General features: G+C 47.0%; 1 protein-coding gene across 3 annotated transcripts; it reads left to right on the plus strand.

Moving 5' to 3' along the window:
• Positions 1 to 5,220: 5,220 nt before the first annotated feature.
• RGN (regucalcin) lies at positions 5,221 to 18,127 on the plus strand. 3 transcript variants are annotated; one of them, XM_027054007.2, is made up of 7 exons: positions 5,221 to 5,353; positions 6,936 to 7,115; positions 9,260 to 9,442; positions 12,998 to 13,213; positions 16,031 to 16,162; positions 16,531 to 16,685; positions 17,761 to 18,127. In XM_027054007.2, exons 2-7 carry the CDS (start codon positions 6,947 to 6,949, stop codon positions 17,809 to 17,811), a joined length of 906 nt encoding a protein of 301 aa, XP_026909808.1. In that variant the 5' UTR covers positions 5,221 to 5,353; positions 6,936 to 6,946; the 3' UTR covers positions 17,812 to 18,127. The 3 variants fall into 3 exon arrangements, with proteins under 3 accessions (XP_026909808.1, XP_026909809.1, XP_014925129.1); XM_027054008.2 differs by lacking the exon at positions 5,221 to 5,353 and adding an exon at positions 5,413 to 5,636; XM_015069643.3 differs by lacking the exon at positions 5,221 to 5,353 and adding an exon at positions 6,484 to 6,639.
• The last annotated feature ends 388 nt before the right edge of the window (positions 18,128 to 18,515 follow it).

Here is an 18,515-nt window from a genome sequence, read left to right on the forward strand (position 1 = left end):
CCAACTAATCTTTGACAAAGCAGGACAGAATATCCAATGGAATCAAGACAGTCTCTTCAGCAAGTGGTGCTGGGAAAACTGGACGGCGACATACAGAAGAATGAACCTGGGCCACTTTCTTACACCATACCCAAAAATAAACTCAAAATGGATGAAAGACCTCAATGTAAGACAGGAAGCCATCAAAATCCTCGAGGAGAAAACAGGCAACAACCTCTTTGATCTTGGCCGCAGCAACTTCTTACTCAACACATCTCCGGAGGCAAGAGAAACAAAAGCAAAAATGAACTACTGGGACCTCAGCAATAAAGCACTTTTAAATTAAGGCATGTACATTTAAAAAAATTTTATTCTTCATTTTTGAGAGAGGGACAGAGTGCGAATGGGGGAGGAACAGAGAGAGAGGGAGACACAGAATCTGAAGCAGGCTCCAGGCGCCGAGCCTGATGCGGGCTTGACCCCATGATGTACATTTTTTTAGACACAATGCTATTGCACAGTTAATAGACTACAGTATAATTTTTTTAATGTTTATTTTTGAAAGAGAGAGAGAGAGAGCACGAGCAGGGGAAGGGCAGAGAGAGAGGGAGACACAGAGTCCAAAGCAGGCTCCGGGCTCTGAGCTGTCAGGACAGAGCCCAAAGCAGGGCTTGACCCCACGAACCGTGAGATCATGACCTGAGCCGAAGTCGGTGCTCAACCGACTGAGCCACCCACGCGCCCCAATAGACTACAGTAGCAAATGAGCTTTTATACGCATTGGGAAACCAAAAAGAAAAAAATTTCATTTGACTCACTTTATTGAGAAATTCACTTTGTTGCGGTGGTCTGGAACCAAACCTGCAAAATTTCCGAAGTATGCCTGTATTGCCATTTCCCTTGATGGCAACGAGGTGGGTCCCCTCTAAGATCCACAAGTTATTTCCTAGAGAGTTAATAAGGGGTTGACCCCTGCGTTTCAAAAGAACTTCCAATCCTCCGCTCTAGCCGATTACAAGCTGATGTGACTAATTACCCCAAAGGACTCACATACCTCCAGCTTTATCACCGGCAGGTCCAAGCTGCGTTTTCAAAACACCCCCCTGCCCCACCTCTGCAAGATCTCAAACCTGAAAGTCTGGTTTTCTGAAAACTGCCCGGGAGCCTCAGTGGAAAAGACCTTATCAAGCACTCTTAGCAACTGACATGGCAATAAAGTTCATGTTTCTCAACTCAAAAGCTACACATCACTTTATCCTGACTAGTGGATGACCATCCCACTGGGACACTAGACAGGATTCTTAGGAACCTTCCAGAAACCACGGACCACAGAAGGGGACCGCTTCTGCCCAAGGTTAATTTTCTGATTCTTTAGCAGCCTTTTTCTTCCTGTTGTTGTACTTGACACTCCCCAGTAATCAACTGAAAGGCTTCTCAGTAGGGTCCGCCTTATCTTCATCCTGTGACTTTTGACCCTCTGTGATCTTCTCCCACTTAAGAAAAAAAAAAAAAAACCCGGGTTCTCTCAGTCCACAGCTACTGCTCTCAATTTAACTGCTGACAAAAAATTTAATCATTCTTCCTTTATTTTTGTTAAATTTATGTATTTGTTTTGAGAGAGAGAGAATGCACACGCAGGGAAGGGGCAGAGAGAGAGAGAGAGAGAGAATCTCAGGCAGGCTCTGCACGGCCAGCGCGGAGCCCAATGAGGGGCTCGAACTCACAAACCATGAGATCGTGACCTGAGCCAAAACTCAGGAGCCCTTAATCATCCTTCCTTAAATGTACCTCTAGGGGCGCCTGGGTGGCTCAGTCAGTTAAGCAGCAGGCTCTGGGTCAGGTCATGATCTTACCGTTCACGAGTTTGAGCCCCTCATCAGGCTCTGTGCTGACAGCTCGGAGCCGCGAGCCTGCTTTGGATTCTGTGTCTCCCTCTCCCTCTGCCCCTGCCCTGCTCATGCTCTGTCTCTGTCTCTCTCTCAAAAATAAATACACATTTAAAATTTTTAAAAATAAAATAAAAGATCCAAGACTTAACCTGAGAGTTCATGAGGTAGCAGGAGAGCCAGACAAAGCAACAGTTCTCAGTCGATGTGGTGACATAATTTGCGTCCAGATGCTAGGAAGGATACAGCACACTTTCGTAGTATTGCCAACAAGGCATAACCTGAATTAACCATGAGGAAAACTCAAAGAATCCCAAATTAAGGGACATTCTACGTTTCGAACTCCAAAAATGTCAATGTCATGAAACAAAGGCCGAGGAGCCCTTCCAGATTAAAGGGGAAGAAACACAGCTAAATACAACGCTTTACTCTGGATTCGATTTGGGAATGGAATGGTTTTTTTTTTCTCCTTTTATTAGAAAGGACATTAGTGGGACATGAAATTCAGGTAGATAATATTGTATCGATGCTAACTGCCTGATCTTGATTAACTGTGCTGTGCTGTGGTTATATAAGAGAATGACCTTTTATTTTCAGGACATGTATTCCAAAGTATTTAGAGGTAACAGAACATCATGTCTGCGACTCACTCTCAAACTGGTCGAGAAAAAATATATATATATTTGCATTTATATGTAAATGAGACAGAGGAAAATAAAGCAAATGTGGTGGACTGTTAACATTTGAAGAATCTAGGGGCGCCTGGGTGGCTCAGTTGGTTAAGCGTCCAACTCTTGATTTTGGCGCAAGTCATGATCTCATGGTTTGTGGGTTTGAGCCCCGCGTGGGTCTCCACGCTGACAGCGTAGAGCCTGCCTGGGATTCTGTCTCTTTCTCTCTCTGCCCCTCCCTCGCTTGCTCTCTGTATCTTTCTCAATATAAATACAAATAAACTTAGAAAAAAAAACATTTGAGGGGCACCTGGTGGCTCAGTCAGTTAAGTGTCTGACTCGTGATTTCACCTCAGGTCATGATCTCAGGGTTTGTGACTTCGAGCCCCATGTCGGGCCCTGCGATGACAGTGTGGAGCCTGCTCAGGATTCTCCCTCTCTCTCTCTCTCTCTCTCTCTCTGGCCCTCCCCTGCTCTCCCTCTCTCCAGAATAAATAAATTAAAAAAACATTTGAGGAATCTAGGTAAAGGGTAATCGTGAATCCTTTGTACCATTTTTGCGACTCTTCCGTAAGGGTGACATTTTTTCAAAATAAAGTTGACATCCTGCCTACCAAAAAAAGTGCTGTGTCATCACTCTAGCGGGCCCTGGGGGGGGGGCGGGGGGCGGGGTGAAGGTGAATAAGATTGCATCCCTGCCCTACAGGACTCGGGATCTAGTGGGTCATTTTGGCTGCAGATCCAAAGGGGTGAGGCTAGCCCTCCAGGGAAGTGACAGCAATGTGGGCAAGAAATGGGGAAGCTTGAATGAACTACGGAAGTGCCAGCAGAGCCAGAAGGGCATTAAAAGGACAATTTCTATGATCTGGTGACTAACCGGACTTGAGGGAGGGAACAAGAAGAGAAGGGCTTCTTACACAGTCTATTGTTTATACACCATGGTCCCATTCCCAGGTTTGTGGAGAATAATGTGATTGGTTTGGGACAGCTCCGTGGGGGCAGTCGAGTAGAGAGCCTCTGAACTACCAGCCTGCGGTTTGGGGGGAGAGGTCGGGGCTGAGATACAGTTTGGGGTGTCGTCAGCATTAGGGAGGTAGAAGAAGCCATGTGATAGGGAGAGGACACAATAGAACCCCAGAGAAGCATCTGGAGACTGCGGTCCCGTTCTTGGCCCCACCCAAGGAAGTGTCCTTCGAGTGTTTTTTTTTTTTTTTTAATGTTTTTATTTTTGAGACACACACACACACACACACACACACACACACACACACACAGAGTGCAAGCAGGGGAGGGGCAGAGAGAGAGGGAGACACAGAATGGGAAGCAGGCTCCGGGTTCTGAGCTGTCAGCACAGAGCCCAATGTGGGGCTCGAACCCACAAGCCATGAGATCATGACCTGAATGGAAGCCAGACGCTTAACCGACTGAGCCACCCAGGCGCCCCAGGTTGTTATTTTTCTACTGATGGTTTGGCCTATTTGCCAGAACTCTCCCAGCTTAATGTGTGACTGGGAGTCTCCTCACTTTGTAGACTTGTGTTTTCCCATCTTTAAATGGGGGCACGGGAGAGCGGTTGACTTAAGTAACCTCCCCGGGATGAAGGAAATAATTGAGGCCGGAAGTGCCAGTTACTCTAAGTTTCTAACCTTAAACTTTGAGCGGCGATTCCCCCAACCATCTCCTGCCCGTCTAGAGCCATGTGCCTTTCCATCTTGGTTTCTGGCCCTTCAACTGGAACTCCAACAGTGATTGTGACTTGAGTGTGCTAAGGGGTTTTAGGGCGGTGCAGATGGCAAGGAATGTGACACCGGATTGAGAGAGATCAATAATGAGGTAGCACTGGCCGCCTGGGTGACTCACCTCGGCTCAGCGCATGATCTCCTGGCTCATGAGTTCGAGCCCCGCATCTGGCGCACTGCTGTTAGCGCAGAGCCCGCCTCGGATCCTCTACCCTCCTCTGTCTCTCTGCCGCTCCCCCGCTCAGCTCGTTCTCTCTCTCTCAAAAATAAAAATAAACATTTAAAAACAAATAATGAGGCAGCACCGACCTCGCATCCAACACATACAATAAAACACACAAATCTCAAGCGTAACCACCCCGATGACTTTTGACAGTTCGTATTTCTGTGCAACGCAAACGTTCATCCGGATACACGTCCATCACCCCAGAAAATTCCTTTCACCCCTTCACAGTTAATATCCGGCTCCCATCCCCCCAGCGGCAACCACCGTTCTGTTTACCTCCCTCCCTGAATTTTGTGGTTTTTTTTTTTTTTTTTTTTGCACTGTTTTAAACTTGGAGGTTCTTTAGAGAAACTGCGAAGAGTGTGGAGCTGAACCGTACTTAGGATCGATAGGATCTTTAAATCCAATCAAACAAAGCCTCTCCGCTTCCCCCACCAAAAACGCTTCGCAAGAGTTGGCCTCCAGCCACCAGGCTTTCTTCTCCGCTAGGAAAAGGGTGGATTTGTTTAACCGCTTTGTTCTTTCCTTTTTTTCACCTGTTTGTGTTTAACCGGACCCTCGACCGCAATCTCTGCTAGGCGTTTTAACCATTTTTTCTTGTTTATGTAAGAGATAAACTCGAGCTCTCCGTCCAAACTCCGAGGCTTAGGTCCCGCGGGCTCCAAGCCTGTGCCCCGCCCCCTCCCCCCTGTCCGGGGTGGCTTCGTAGGATTCTTCCAGGAGCCCCGGAGGAGGGGCCCAGCGTTGGGGGTTGCGAGTCCCCACCCCCCACCTGCCGAGCCGCCGCGTCCCCCGCCCGGCCCTCCCGGCTGGGCTGCCTGACCTTTGAGCCGCCTGCAGGTCGCCAGCCTGGTGAGTGCCGGGGTCGGGCCGGCCTCCCCGCCCCCCCACTCTCCGGGGGAGGAGAGGTTTGGCGACCGCCTAGCAAAAGCCCCTCGGCCCGCTCTTCCGACCGGGGCCTGCCGGCCGGAGACCGACTGCCCCCTGCGCGCCCCGGGGACCCCGCGCCCTGCACGCCCCCGCTCGGCCGGCCCGTGCACCGGGCGGCCTCGACCTGCAGCTTCCCCAGGGCCTCGCGGTCGCCCGAGGCTGCAGCGGCGCCACCGGGTCGCGCGGAAGCCCCTCACCCGCACAGGTACCTCAGGTGCAGCGGGGGCACCCGCCGCCGCGTGCCCGCTCCCCCCTGCCGGGCCGCGGGTGCCCGAAAACCCCGGGCGGGAAAAGGACGTTTGCCGGCGCGCGTGGCTTGCACGCCGGGAGCGCGGGGTTAGAAGTCGCTGTTGCAAAAGTCCCGCGTCTGATCTTGGGCCTTATCTCAGACTGATAGCAGGAAGGCCTTTGGAGCCCGTGCCAAATTTTAACAGCCGGCGCGGATTCCGAATGCTACGACGCTGGCAGTCAGCATTTAAAGCCTATTTGAGCCGTGTCTCTTATAAAAAAAAAAAAAAAAAAAAAAAAAAACCACAATGTATCGAAGGAAATTTAATTAAAACAAAGATTCTTTTCCCTTTCCCCGTGTCACTCATTTGCCCCATCCGTGGGTGGGACCCCTCACTTCAAAGCAGAAAGATGCCAGGGAGAAAGTTGCCTGTTTTTCCTCGCCCACGGGGTTACTTAGGTAATGTTGTTGGTTTATTTGTTTCTTTTCTGATCGTTTTTCTTTGTCTTCTCCCCGTTCGCTGGTCACGCTCTGGCCTAAAGTCCCAGCATGAAATGTTCCTGCCTGCGGAGTTCAGACTCCTTGCCAAACTGGCACCGTGCCTTGCTAGGCGGCCAGAAACAGCTGAGAGGCTGTCCCACGGGGGTGCCCAGACCGTGCCCTTTTCTGCACCCCTTCCATCGCGTGCAGTTGAAAAGGGGTGTCCGTTCTCATTCAGTTCACGGAGGAACGTATTTCGAAAAGTGCAGTTCAGAAAAAGGCAGAGCAGGAAGGTTCTGGCCTTTGAGCGGTCCGAGAAGGGAATCCGCACCATCCGCGCAGGGGGAGGGCGGCGGGAGCTGGTGTGCTGCAGGCGGGGGAGGGGCCACCAATGAGGGAGCTGCCCGCCCCCGCCCCACCTTGGGGGCTAGGGCGCAGGCATAAAGGGCAGCCTTACCCCGTCCGAGCGGCCAGCTCTCCGAGGGTCATTGGCACCGAGGTATGGATGTTGGGGTGTTGTGATTTTTTTTCCCCCTCTCTTTTCAAAAGATAGCTTGAAAATAGGCACTGGGAAGTAAGTCAGTTGAAGATGTCTCATGCTGGACTGTCAGCTCTGTCTTCATTTTCCTATGCGTGTCTTCCTGCCACATGGCGTTATTTTGTTCTGATGAAGGGAAAAGTGGCTTTCCTGTTCTGGTAAAAACCCAGTCTGTACTTACCAGCGCCTCAGGCCAGGTGTTTTGCTGAAGTTGCCCGACGCGGTTACATTTTATCTTATCTCTGTTAACCTTCCAGAGATCTCTCGCATGATCATGTCTTCCGTTAAGATTGAGTGTGTTTTGCCAGAGAACTGCCGGTGCGGCGAATCTCCCGTGTGGGAGGAGGCGTCCAACTCTCTGCTCTTCGTCGATATTCCGGCAAAAAAGGTTTGCCGGTGGGATTCGCTCAGCAAGGGAGTGCAGCAAGTGACCGTGGGTAAGGATGAAGGCGGGGCTCTCCCTGGGACCTGCCCGGATGGCTGTCTTTTCCCTGGGGAGTGGCTGTCACCTGATGTGTCATTCCCCAGGGACCTTCCTGGTAAAGGGTTACTAGATATGCTTTAACACTTTTGGATTGTCCTGCTCTCTGTATCCCCTGTGTCCTCCCACTTTGACCCAGGAGAAACTTCTGGATGGTCAATACTTTCCTCTTCCTCTGTGGGGGGGACAGCAACATTTCCCCATCTTGTTTTGCTCAGGGGGCGCACAGTAGGGTCTTTCCAAACATCCTCGGGTAACAGCTTTAAAAGTTGCAGACCCCGTTTGTGGCACAGCAAAGGCTGTCTTATCCTGGGGCAGGCCAAGCCCTCAATCCGCGAAAAGAAATAACAGGCATATCCCTTTGAACATAAAAAGAAGGGCTTTCAGACTTACAAAGCATCAACCAGGCCTATCTGGTCATGGTAACAAAATAAGATTCAGGACGAAATTCAAGGGCATTTGGATGAGATTGTTTATGGCCACGTGATTCCCAGTGGCGGGGTTTCTCATTCTCTGGCTTGAAGGGTGTGGGCTTGGTTAGAGATAAGGAAGTTGCTTATTTTGTGTTAATGAGAAGAGATACCAGGAATTCCTGTGACCTCGGAAGGCTCATCCCAGAACTGGTGACCTCAAACTTTTTTTTTTTTAATGAGTGGGAACAGCTTCTTTTTTTTAATTTTTTAAATTTATTTTGAGAGAGAGAGAGCAGGAGAGAGGCAGAGAGAGAAGGGAGCATGACCTGAGCCGAAACCAAGAGTCAGACGCTCAACCTACTGAGCCACCCGGGAGCCCCAAGAGGGAACAGCTTTTTAACTCACCCAGGCATATCAGTTCGGCTGGAGGTAAAGTGACTGTGACCAGCGGTCAGAGTGGGGAGAGGGACCTGTTGCCTTCCCCAGTCTCTCTTTGCCAGCCTGCACACATTAGGGATATATCCCCACCTCCAATCTGCAAACTACCCCCCACAAACCATAGAAAAGGCTTATGATGTCAGCAGTCAGGAAGTCTCAGGCCACAGGTCAGGATCCATGATGAGAATGTGACCTTCCCAATAGTGTCCCGCACATTCTCCGGGCCCCTCGATGGATGGCTGGAATCAACTTCTGAACAGGGCTTTTAGCTAAGACCTGCTCCCGGAGCACCTGGCGCCTTGTGCTTGTTGAAGAGGTGCTCAGAAAATGTTTTCAAAATAAATTCCGGTCAGTTGGTTTCCTGTGATTGCTCACCATGGTAATCAATCTCTCCACTTCAGAGGAAGAAGTCTCCTTATACGCGGAAAAATATTAAACCCAGGAAACCTAACATTTAAAAAGTACAAAATGTAGGGGCCCCTGGGTGGCTCAGTCGGTTAAGCGTCCGACACTTGATCTCAGCTCAGGTCTTGATCAGAGTCGTCAGTTCAAGCTCGGCACTGGTTGTGAAGCCTACTTAAAAGAAAGAAGAGAGGGGCGCCTGGGTGGCTCAGTCGGTTAAGCGTCAGACTTTGGCTTAGGTGATGATTTCGCGGTTCGTAAGTTCAAGCCCCACATCAGGCTCTGTGTTGACAGAGCAGAGCCTGGAGCCTGCTTCGGATTCTGTGTCTCTCTCTCTCTCTCAAAAATAATATAAAAAAAAAAGAAAAAAGAGAGACAAGCCCTGTTTCGGAGGGAGAGTGAGATGTCGCAAAGCCTAGTTACCAGAACCAAACGCAGTTTGTAGCTCTGGGTATCCTGGAGACCAGGTGAATCGAGCATCACTTGCTCTGTGACAGCTACTCTGGTGTCCCCTTGTCCCCCCACCCCAGTTAGGGACCCCCTCCTTCGAACTTGATGTGACACCCGCCCCAGTGTGTCGCGGTGTGACTTCCCTGCTTCTCCCACTAGACTGGAAGCTTCCAGAAGAGTTGGGTTTCATTCCCCTTTCTGGCCCTGCTGCCCAGAACACTGCTGAATGAATATACTCGGTTAGGGAGTCTGCACCCTTCAACTGAAGGGAGAGGGCACTCCCATTGTCAAAAGAGCTGGAATCCCCTCGGGGATGTCTGGTGGCACGATGCCTGCGGTGGGCCGCTGGGCCGCTGGCCCACGTGTGGAGTCCTGAATGCTGCTTTTGCTTCTGCAGATGCCCCCGTCAGCTCTGTGGCCCTTCGCCTGTCAGGAGGCTACGTCGCCACCATTGGAACAAAGTTCTGTGCTTTGAACTGGGAAGATCAGTCGGTGGCTGTCCTGGCCACAGTAGATAAAGATAAGAAAAACAATCGATTCAATGATGGGAAGGTGGATCCCGCTGGGAGATACTTTGCTGGTATGGTTTATCTCTAGCACCTGTTGACTGAGCCTTGGCGATAAGCAAGACTTAGAGTTGTACTGGTAATGGGTCTTGGGGTCTTTTATCATTACTTGAGTAGCCTTTGACTGAAAACAAAATCCCGTGAGAAAGGCTTCATAAATATCCCTTTCAATTTCTGTCTCCAGCAGAGACTAAAGCGTGCATGGTACTTTTGTAGTTTAAATGAGTTTTAAAATAGGGGTTTTGTGGGGTGCCTGGGTGGCTCAGTCAGTTAACCGACTTCATCCGACTTCGGCTCAGGTCATGATCTCATGGTTCGCGGGTTCGAGCCCCGCATCAGGCTCTGTGCTGACAGCTCAGAGCCTGGAGCCTGCTTCGTGGATTCTGTCTCCCTCTCTCTCTGCCCCCCCACCCCTGCCCCTGCCCCTGCTCATACTCTGTCTCTCTCTCTCTCTCAAAAATAAATTTAAAAACATTAAAAAATTTTTTTAGACAAATAAATAAATAAAAAGTTTTGGGGCCCCTGAGTGGCTCAGTCGGTTAAGCGTCCGAATTCAGCTCAGGTCGTGATCTCACGGTTCATGGGTTCGAGCTCTGCATTGGGCTCTGTGCTGACAGCTCAGAGCCTGGAGCCTGCTTCGGTTTCTGTGTCTCCATCTCTCTCTTCCCCTCCCCTGCTCGTGCTCTCTCTGTGTCTCAAAAATAAATAAACATTAAACAAAACATTAAAAAATTACATTGGTACAATTTCATCTGATGTACTATCTATATTCCAGTTTGGCCATTAACCAAATAATGTCCTTTATAGCATTTTTTCCCCTCTGGCACAGGATCTAGTCTATGATTATGTATTGCATTTACTTGACATGTCTCTTTAATCTTCTTTAGTTGGGAACAGTACATAGCCTTTCTTGTTTTTTATGACACTGCCATGTTTGAAGAATATAGTCCCATCCACCTCCCCTTGTTTTTTAAATTTATTATTCTTGTTATTCTTATTATTAATGTTTTATTCTTTTTTTTAAAGAAAGAGAGAGAGCATGAGCAGGGGAGGGGCAGAGAGAGAGAGAGAGAGAGAGAGAGAGAGAGAGAGAGAGAATCTTAAGCAGGCTCCACACTCAGCTCAGAGCCTGATGCAGGCTCAATCCCATGCCCCTGGGATCATGCCCTGAGCCAAAATCAAGAGTCAGATGCTTAACCAACTGAGCCACCCAGGCGCCCCAGTTCTGTGGCACTTTGTGAGACAAAATAAAGATGTCGTCAGGGTCGCCTAATATTTTGATCAATATTTGCATGGTGTAGATTTTCCTATCCTTTCACTTAGTCACTATCTGTATCATTATATCTGAAGTGAGTTTCTTATACCTAGCACATAGTTGGATTTTTTTTAAAGCATCTTGAAAATATTTTAATTGATGTGTTTAGGTTATTTACATTTACTGTAATTACTAATATGTTTTGAGTTAGATCTACCGTTTTGTTAGTTGTTTTCTCTTCCTTCCCTCTGTATTTTTTGTTCCTCTGTTTCCCCTTTCCTGCCTGCTTTTGGGTTGTGTGAACATTGTTTTAGAATTCAATTTTAATTTATTTGTGGTGATCTTTTACTCTATCTCTCTGTATAGTTTTTAAGGGCTTCTGAAGAGATTGCAAAATATACAGTTAACTTTTTGCAGTCTAGAACCAATATTTTACCACTTCAATTGATCTTCACTTATTTATGCTATAGTTGTCTTTTTTTTAATGTTTACTTATTTTGAGAGAGAGAGAGAGCACGCACACAAGAAGGGCAGAGAGACGGGGAAAGAGACAATTCCAAGCAGGCTCCTTGCTGTCAGTGCAGAGCCCCAGTCAGGGCTTGATCTCATGAACCATGCGATCAGGACATGAGCCAAAATCAAGAGTCGGACACTTAACTGACTGAGCCACCCAGGCGCCCCTGTGCCCCTGTGTTGTCTTTATATATGTACATGCAAGCCCCATCGGAACATGTGATTTTTGGGGCGCCTGGGGCGGCTCAGTCGGTTGGGCATCCGACTTCAGCTCAGGGAATGATCTCAAAGTTCATGGTTTCAAGCCCTGCATCAGACTCTGCGCTGACAGCTCAGAGCCTGGAGCCTGCTTCGAATTCTGTGGCTCCCTCTCTCTCTCTGCCCCTCCCCTGCTCACACTCTATGTCTCTCTCTCTCTCTTTCTCTCTCTCTCTCTCTGTCTCTCAAAAATAAATAAACGTTAAAAAAAAACTAAAAAAAAAATCCTACGGCAAATCTTGACACATTCGTCTTAGTAAGCAACCTATATGTTTAGGTTCAGAGCATTTACCAGAAAAGCTGTGACCTGCTGTCTGTGAGGTGCTCCTAGGATCTGGTCCCCATGTGGGCCACTCAGCGCCGGTCTGAGACTCAGGAGTTCTAACCACAGCTTCATTCCCAGTCTTTGGTATGCTAATTAGAACCAGATTCGTGCACATACAAGTTGAAGATGAGCCCGGAGATCATAAACAGCTTTATGGGATGCCAATTTCTGAGCAACATCCCTCTTCACTATTTCTGGGTGCCTTCCATTTTCCTGGCTCTCTCCTTGTCACTCCTCCAGCCAGAAACCACCCTGTCTCTAGGACGGTGCTGTCTCTGGGGACCAAGCAGCAGGAGGGAGGGAGAGAGAACGTAAACACAGCAGTGTTTGGCTCTGCCTTTTTGGAGCTACACCTTCACCAAACGGAGAGGAATGTCCCCTTCCCTGAGTCGTGGTTCCTGCAGTTTCTGTTGCTGGCCACCGTCTGCCGTTGCTACCCTTGCCGCGGAACTGACGGAACGGAGAAAGGCGTGGAAAATACCCAGTCTCTGAGCCTCCGGAGTTTCCTTTTCTGCTCCCTGGGCCAGATTCAGATGGTTCCTCTTGGATCCCGGTCTTCACCACAGCGCTCACGTCCAAGTTCCAGGCCGTGTTGAGTTCAAGCTGGGACATACTGGAAAATAAAACAGAGCACTCCCCACCAGTTAGGTGGCATTGCACATTCTGGTGTTCTTCCCCGGAGCTGCCTGATATGTACTTTTCAGAGTTCCCAAATAGCTACATAGTTACAGACGTTATAGTTGTGCTCAGGCCAAGAAAATGGGGTTGGCGAACATGTACTCCTTCTTGTCTGGAAGAACTATCCGTAACCTGTTGGTATAAGTTTAATTTGCATTATAAGCAAGGTAGGTGTCGTTTATTTAAAATTTTTTAATGTTTATTTTTGAGAGAGAGAGAGAGAGGGTGCAAGTGGGGGAGGGGCAGAGAGAGGAGGACAGAGGATCCAAAGCAGGCTCTGCCCGGACAGCACAGAGCCCGACACGGGGCTCGAACTCACAAACCATTGAGATCTTGACCTGAGCCGAAGTCGGACGCTCAACTGACGGGGCCACCCAGGCACCCCAGTAGTTGTCATTTTTGGAAACAGGGGACCCAGGTTGGGATTGTATGATCATGTCCTTGATTTGATGATGGGCAGGGAACCCTGGGATAAGAGGTGGTGCACGGCACGGGGCAAGATGCTGTGGAGCTAACCTCGGTGCTTTTTGGGCTTTGTAGGCACCATGGCCGAGGAAACGGCCCCAGCAGTTCTGGAGGGGCACCAGGGCTCCCTGTACTCGCTCTTTCCTGACCACCACGTGGAAAAGTACTTTGACCAGGTGGACATCTCCAATGGTTTGGATTGGTCCCTGGACCACAAAATCTTCTATTACATTGACAGCCTGTCCTACTCCGTGGATGCCTTTGACTACGACCTGCAGACAGGAAAGATCTGTATGTACTTTTTCATTATTCTTTTTAATACTGCTCGTGAGTTTTTTTTCCCCCTCTGTATGTAACCAGTAAGCTGCCTCTTCCTCAACTCGTCTGAAAAAGTCCTTATTTGGGAGGGGCGCCTGGGTGGCTCAGTCGGTTGAGCATCCGACTCTTGATCTCGGCTCGGGTCACGATCTCACGGTTTGTGAGTTCGAGCCCTGAGTCAGGCTCTGTCCTGACAGCGCAGAGCCTGCTTGGAATTCTCTCTCCTTCTCTTTCTGCCCCTCCCCTACTCATGCTCTCTCTAAATAAATAAGTAAGCTTAAAAAAAAAGGTCCTCACTTGTCAAATAAGGGTCTGTCTGGTGGTTACTACGCCAATATAGTCACAATTACACAGACTTGACTATTTTTTCCAGTGAAGCCATGGCCCTCAACACAACTAATGGTGGCCGCCGTTGCAATAATATGAATAGATCCTTAATTCCCTTTCTTGCCACCATCTCTAGAAAGAGGCTCACCTTGAAATGGATCCTATTCTACCAGGATGTGCCTATAGGGAAGCAATACACAGGACAATGAGCTAAAGGAACAGAAAGTTAAGGTTTGGGGTTGAAATCTCTCACTTGCGCTTTAGTTAACCATAGGAAGCTACTCAGAGACAGATGAATAATCTTCCAAAATAGAGAAGTTTACAAAGTAGTTGCAGATTGTTCAATTCCGTCAATGGGTTCTACATGAGCCGTAGTTGGAAGCTGGGAGGGAAGGAGTTCTTGAGAAAAATCTAGAAGGGAGTGCTTGAAACTGTTTTGTGAAAGGTGCCAAACCACAAGAGCCAAACCCATAATGAAAATGACATGAAAAAAATCACAAGACTCTCGTATAATTTAACCAGAGGCAAACTATTTCAGTACTGATGTTTTTGCTCTGAAATATAAAGTGCTCTGTTTTATGACTGTTTTTACCCATTTTACTTACGCATTTTTTAATTTTTTTATTAAAAAAAATTTTTTAATGCTTATTTTTTGAGAGAGGGAGAGAGAGAGTGAAACAGTGCGAGCATGGGAGGGGGAGAGAGAGAGGGAGACACAGAATCAGAAGCAGGCTCCAGGCTCTGAGCTGTCAGCACAGAGCCCGACGTGGGGCTCGAACTCACAAACCACGAGATCATGACCTGAGCCGAAGTCGGATGCTTAACCGACTGAGCCACCCAGGCGCCCCTACTTACACATGTTTTGTTTTGTTTTTTTTAACTTTTTTCTTCCATTATAACCCAGTGCAGTTATTAGAATGATCTGGATTTCGTAGTTTAAAGTTCCTCTGGAGTTTCATGGTTTTTTTGTGTACTGTGATTTCCCCTTTAATGCCAGCCAGTTAGTTGGCTTCAGAATACCTTTCCTTTCAGAAACAAGCTTTTTTTATGTTTTTGAATGTTTCTTTATTTTTGAGAGAGAGAGAGAGAGTGTCTGAGCGTGAGTAGGGAAGGGGCAGGGAAAGACAGAGACAGAATCTGAAGCAGGCTCTGTGCTGACAGCAGAGAGCCCGAGGTGGACCTCAACTCAAGAACCCCGTGAGATCATGACCTGAGCCGAAGTTGGATGTTTAACCGACCGAGCCACCCAGGCGCCCCAGGAACAAGCTCTTCAGTGTTTAGTTTTGATAAGATGATTTTGGAGCATTTGGCAGAAACAGAACTGGTACATCTTACTAGTTTTTGCACGTGAACTGTTCACATGGTACCATTATTTTTATAACCATAAACTGAAATGTATCAGGTCTAACCATAGACTGAAATGTATCTAAGATGTGCCAGAGCTTCAGTTCGGGCCAGCCTCAAAGAGAACTATTGGTATTTTATTAAGAATTCTACTTTTTGGAGCACCTGGGTGGCTCAGACAGTTGAGCGTCCAACTTCGGCTCAGGTCATGATCTCATGGCTCGTGAGTTTGAGCCCCGCATGGGGCTTTCTGCTGTCGGCGTGGAGCCCCCTTCGGATCCTCTGTCCCCCTCTCTTTCTCTGCCCCTCCCGTACTTGCAATCTCTCTCTCAAAAATAAATAAACATTAAAAATTTTCTACTTTTTTTCTCTCCTCCTCTGAAAGCTTAGACAGATAGGTCTGTACCCAAACCAAAGAGAGTATGATCATCCCCAAATCATGTGGTAAAAATCCTTTGTTGAGGAGTGCCCACTTACATTTCTGGACATTTTTGTTTTTTATTATCTATTTAATTTTTAAAGTTTATTTATTTTGAGAGAGACAGAGCATGAGTTGGGGAAGGAGAGAGGGAGAGGGAGAATCTCAAGCAAGCTCTGGGCAGCCAGCACAGACCCAGACACGGGGCTTGAACTCACGAAACCACGAGATCATGACCTGATCTGAAACCAGGAGTCAGATGCTTAACCAACTGAGCCACCCAGGCACCCCTGGACGTTTTTGTTTTAAAGTTATGAACTCTTGGGCACCTGGGTGGCTCGGTCGGTTGAGCCTCTGACTTCAGCTCAGGTCATGATCTCGTGGCTCGTGGGTTTGAGCCCTGCATCGGGCTCTGTGCTGATGGCTCAGAGCCTGGAGCCTGGTTCGGATTCTGTGTCTCCCTCTCTCTCTGCTCCTCCCTCAGTCATGCTGTCTCTCTCTCCTTCAAAAAGAAATAAACATTAAAAAAATAATAATAATAAATAAAGTTATGAGCTCTTCTGAATCATCTCACATGCCAGACCCTGACTAAGCAAACGTGATCAGGATTTACAGTCAGCTTGAGCATCACTGTCTGATGCTCAGTATTGAGCGGCCTGTTGTTTCGGTGTACGCATGTGTGTATTTGTTTTTAACTACAGCCAACCGCAGAAGTGTGTATAAGCTGGAGAAAGAGGAACAAATTCCGGATGGAATGTGTATTGATGCTGAGGGGAAGCTCTGGGTGGCCTGTTACAATGGAGGAAGAGTGATTCGTTTAGATCCTGAGACAGGTAAAAATAAAAAATAAAAAAAATCCCTGCCCTATCTAGAAAAAAACAGACACTAGCAACGGGAGAAACTACATTACTGACAGTTATACAGAGATATATTCAAAGGTCTCGGTAGGGTGATTTTGGAAATAAAGGCCAAACATATAGCCCCGAATTTACAGTCAGTCTTCCTTTCCTGCGGACGTAAGTCTTTTGGGCCAACACAAATCATCAGGGAAGGTTAAGTCAAATACATGGCTGATATCTGACCTCCACTTTTTGACTCCTCTTTTTGGAATATCCCTAATCCTCTGCAAGGAGTCCAGAAAGGCTGTGCAGGTTGGAGATTTGCTGGAGCTAGACTTTCAATAAAATATTTGCTCCTCTAGGGAAAAGACTCCAAACTGTGAAGTTGCCTGTTGATAAAACAACATCATGCTGCTTCGGAGGGAAGGACTACTCTGAAATGTACGTGACATGTGCCCGGGATGGAATGGACGCGGAGAAGCTTCTGCAACAGCCTCAGGCTGGTGGGATCTTCAAGGTGATCTGGCTCTTTCTTTTATCTTGAGGGTGAGATTGGGGAGATCTTTGGCTAAGTAACTGAGCCATTAGTGCCTTTTCATACTTGTAAACATCATGCTAGACTTTTAAAAACATTTTATTCAGGGGCGCCTGGCTCAGTCGGTTGAGCATCTGACCTCGGCTCAGGTCATGATCTCGAGGTTCATGAGTTTGAGCCCCGTGTCGGGCTTTCTGGCATCAGCATGGAGCCGGCTTTGGATCCTCTGTTTCTCTCTCTTTCTCTCTCTCTGCCCCTCCCCTGTTGCACTCTCTCTCTCTCAAAAATAAATCAACATTTAAGAAATAGCCTAAAAATTGTTTTATTTAGATTTTCTAGACTATAAGCCCAGGACGATGTGTTCAGCCTACTTTGTGGTGTACTTCAAAATATTTTGGGGCTTCAGTAGTGCTTGTTGAAATTCTATAAATTGGTAGAATGGGCTTGGAAAACCAGTGTTTGAAACATGTTTATAAGATCAATTGAGGGGAGCCTGCGTGGCTCAGTCAGTTAAGCGTCTGACTTCAGCTCAGGTCATGATCCCACAGTTCGCGAGTTCAAGCCCCACTTTGGGTTCTGTGCTGTGACAGTTAAGAGCCTGGAGCCTGCTTTGTATTCTGTCTCCCTCTTTTTTCTGCCCCTTCTCCACTCATTCTCTCTCTCTCTCTCTCTCTTTGAAAAATAAATATACATTAAAAAATTTTTTAAAAAGATCAGGTGATTGTTTTGATGTCACAAAAATATCTTTGGGTTTCTTAACTTCTTTTTTGCAACAAAACAAACACTGGTAAAAGTCATAGACCTCTCAAGCTGAAAAGAAATAAGAAGATGGTAGAAATAAAATCAGGTATTTTTAAATTTTATTTTAGAGAGAGAGAAAGACCATGCACAAGCTGGTGAGAGGGGCAAACGGAGAAAGAAAGAGAGAGAGAGAGAGAGAGAGAGAGAAAATCTTAAGCAGGTTCCATATAATAGTATTATGAATCACAAAACTGCTTTTAAAGAATACTTGGGAGTTATCTTTTAGCAAAGTTTCTCTCTTTTCTTTTTTTAACAGATAACTGGCCTGGGAGTCAAAGGAATTCCTCCCTATCCCTACGCAGGATGAAGACACAGAAAATTCTAGAGCTGAAATTTCTATGTTTACCAAAAAAATAAAAGATGTGATTAACAGGGCTAACTTTTTATTTACAATTTTTTTAAGGTAGAGCATTTTAGTAAGGGGTGACAGGTAGTTTTGATAACACTACAAGGCCTTCTGAAAAGGTATTATAGAAATGTAGAGAATTGTTCAACTGTAAATTAACCTCTTGATTCTTTGCAAATAGCTAGAAGCGGAGTGGGGAGGGACCCTATCTGTTCTGTATTCCTTACTTGTTATACCTAAAGCTTCAAAAAATTAATAAATACTGGCCTGGTAATGACTTATTATGATTATATTCCTTTTTATTTTTATCATAATTTTATAAAATATACTGCAATGCTAACCTACCCTCATATTATTCTTCCTATATGCTATTTTTTACAAGCTAAAATATTCCTGGAGGTTAAGAATTAAACACTCTAGCAAAATCCATGCTTCCAACAGCCACCTAATAAATGTAAAAGTACTATATGACTTTATAGAAAGAATACCTTTATAATTTTTAATGTGTATTTATTTATTTATTTTAATGTTTTTAATGTTTATTTTTGAGAGAGGGACAGAATGTGAGTGGGGTAGGAGCAGAGGGAGAGAGGGACACAGAATCTGAAACAGGCTCCGGGCTCTCAGCTGTCAGCACAGAGCCCGATGCAGGCCTTGAACTTGCA

Source organism: Acinonyx jubatus, chromosome X (assembly GCF_027475565.1).
Source record: "Acinonyx jubatus isolate Ajub_Pintada_27869175 chromosome X, VMU_Ajub_asm_v1.0, whole genome shotgun sequence".
In the NCBI taxonomy this organism is placed as follows: domain Eukaryota; kingdom Metazoa; phylum Chordata; class Mammalia; order Carnivora; family Felidae; genus Acinonyx; species Acinonyx jubatus.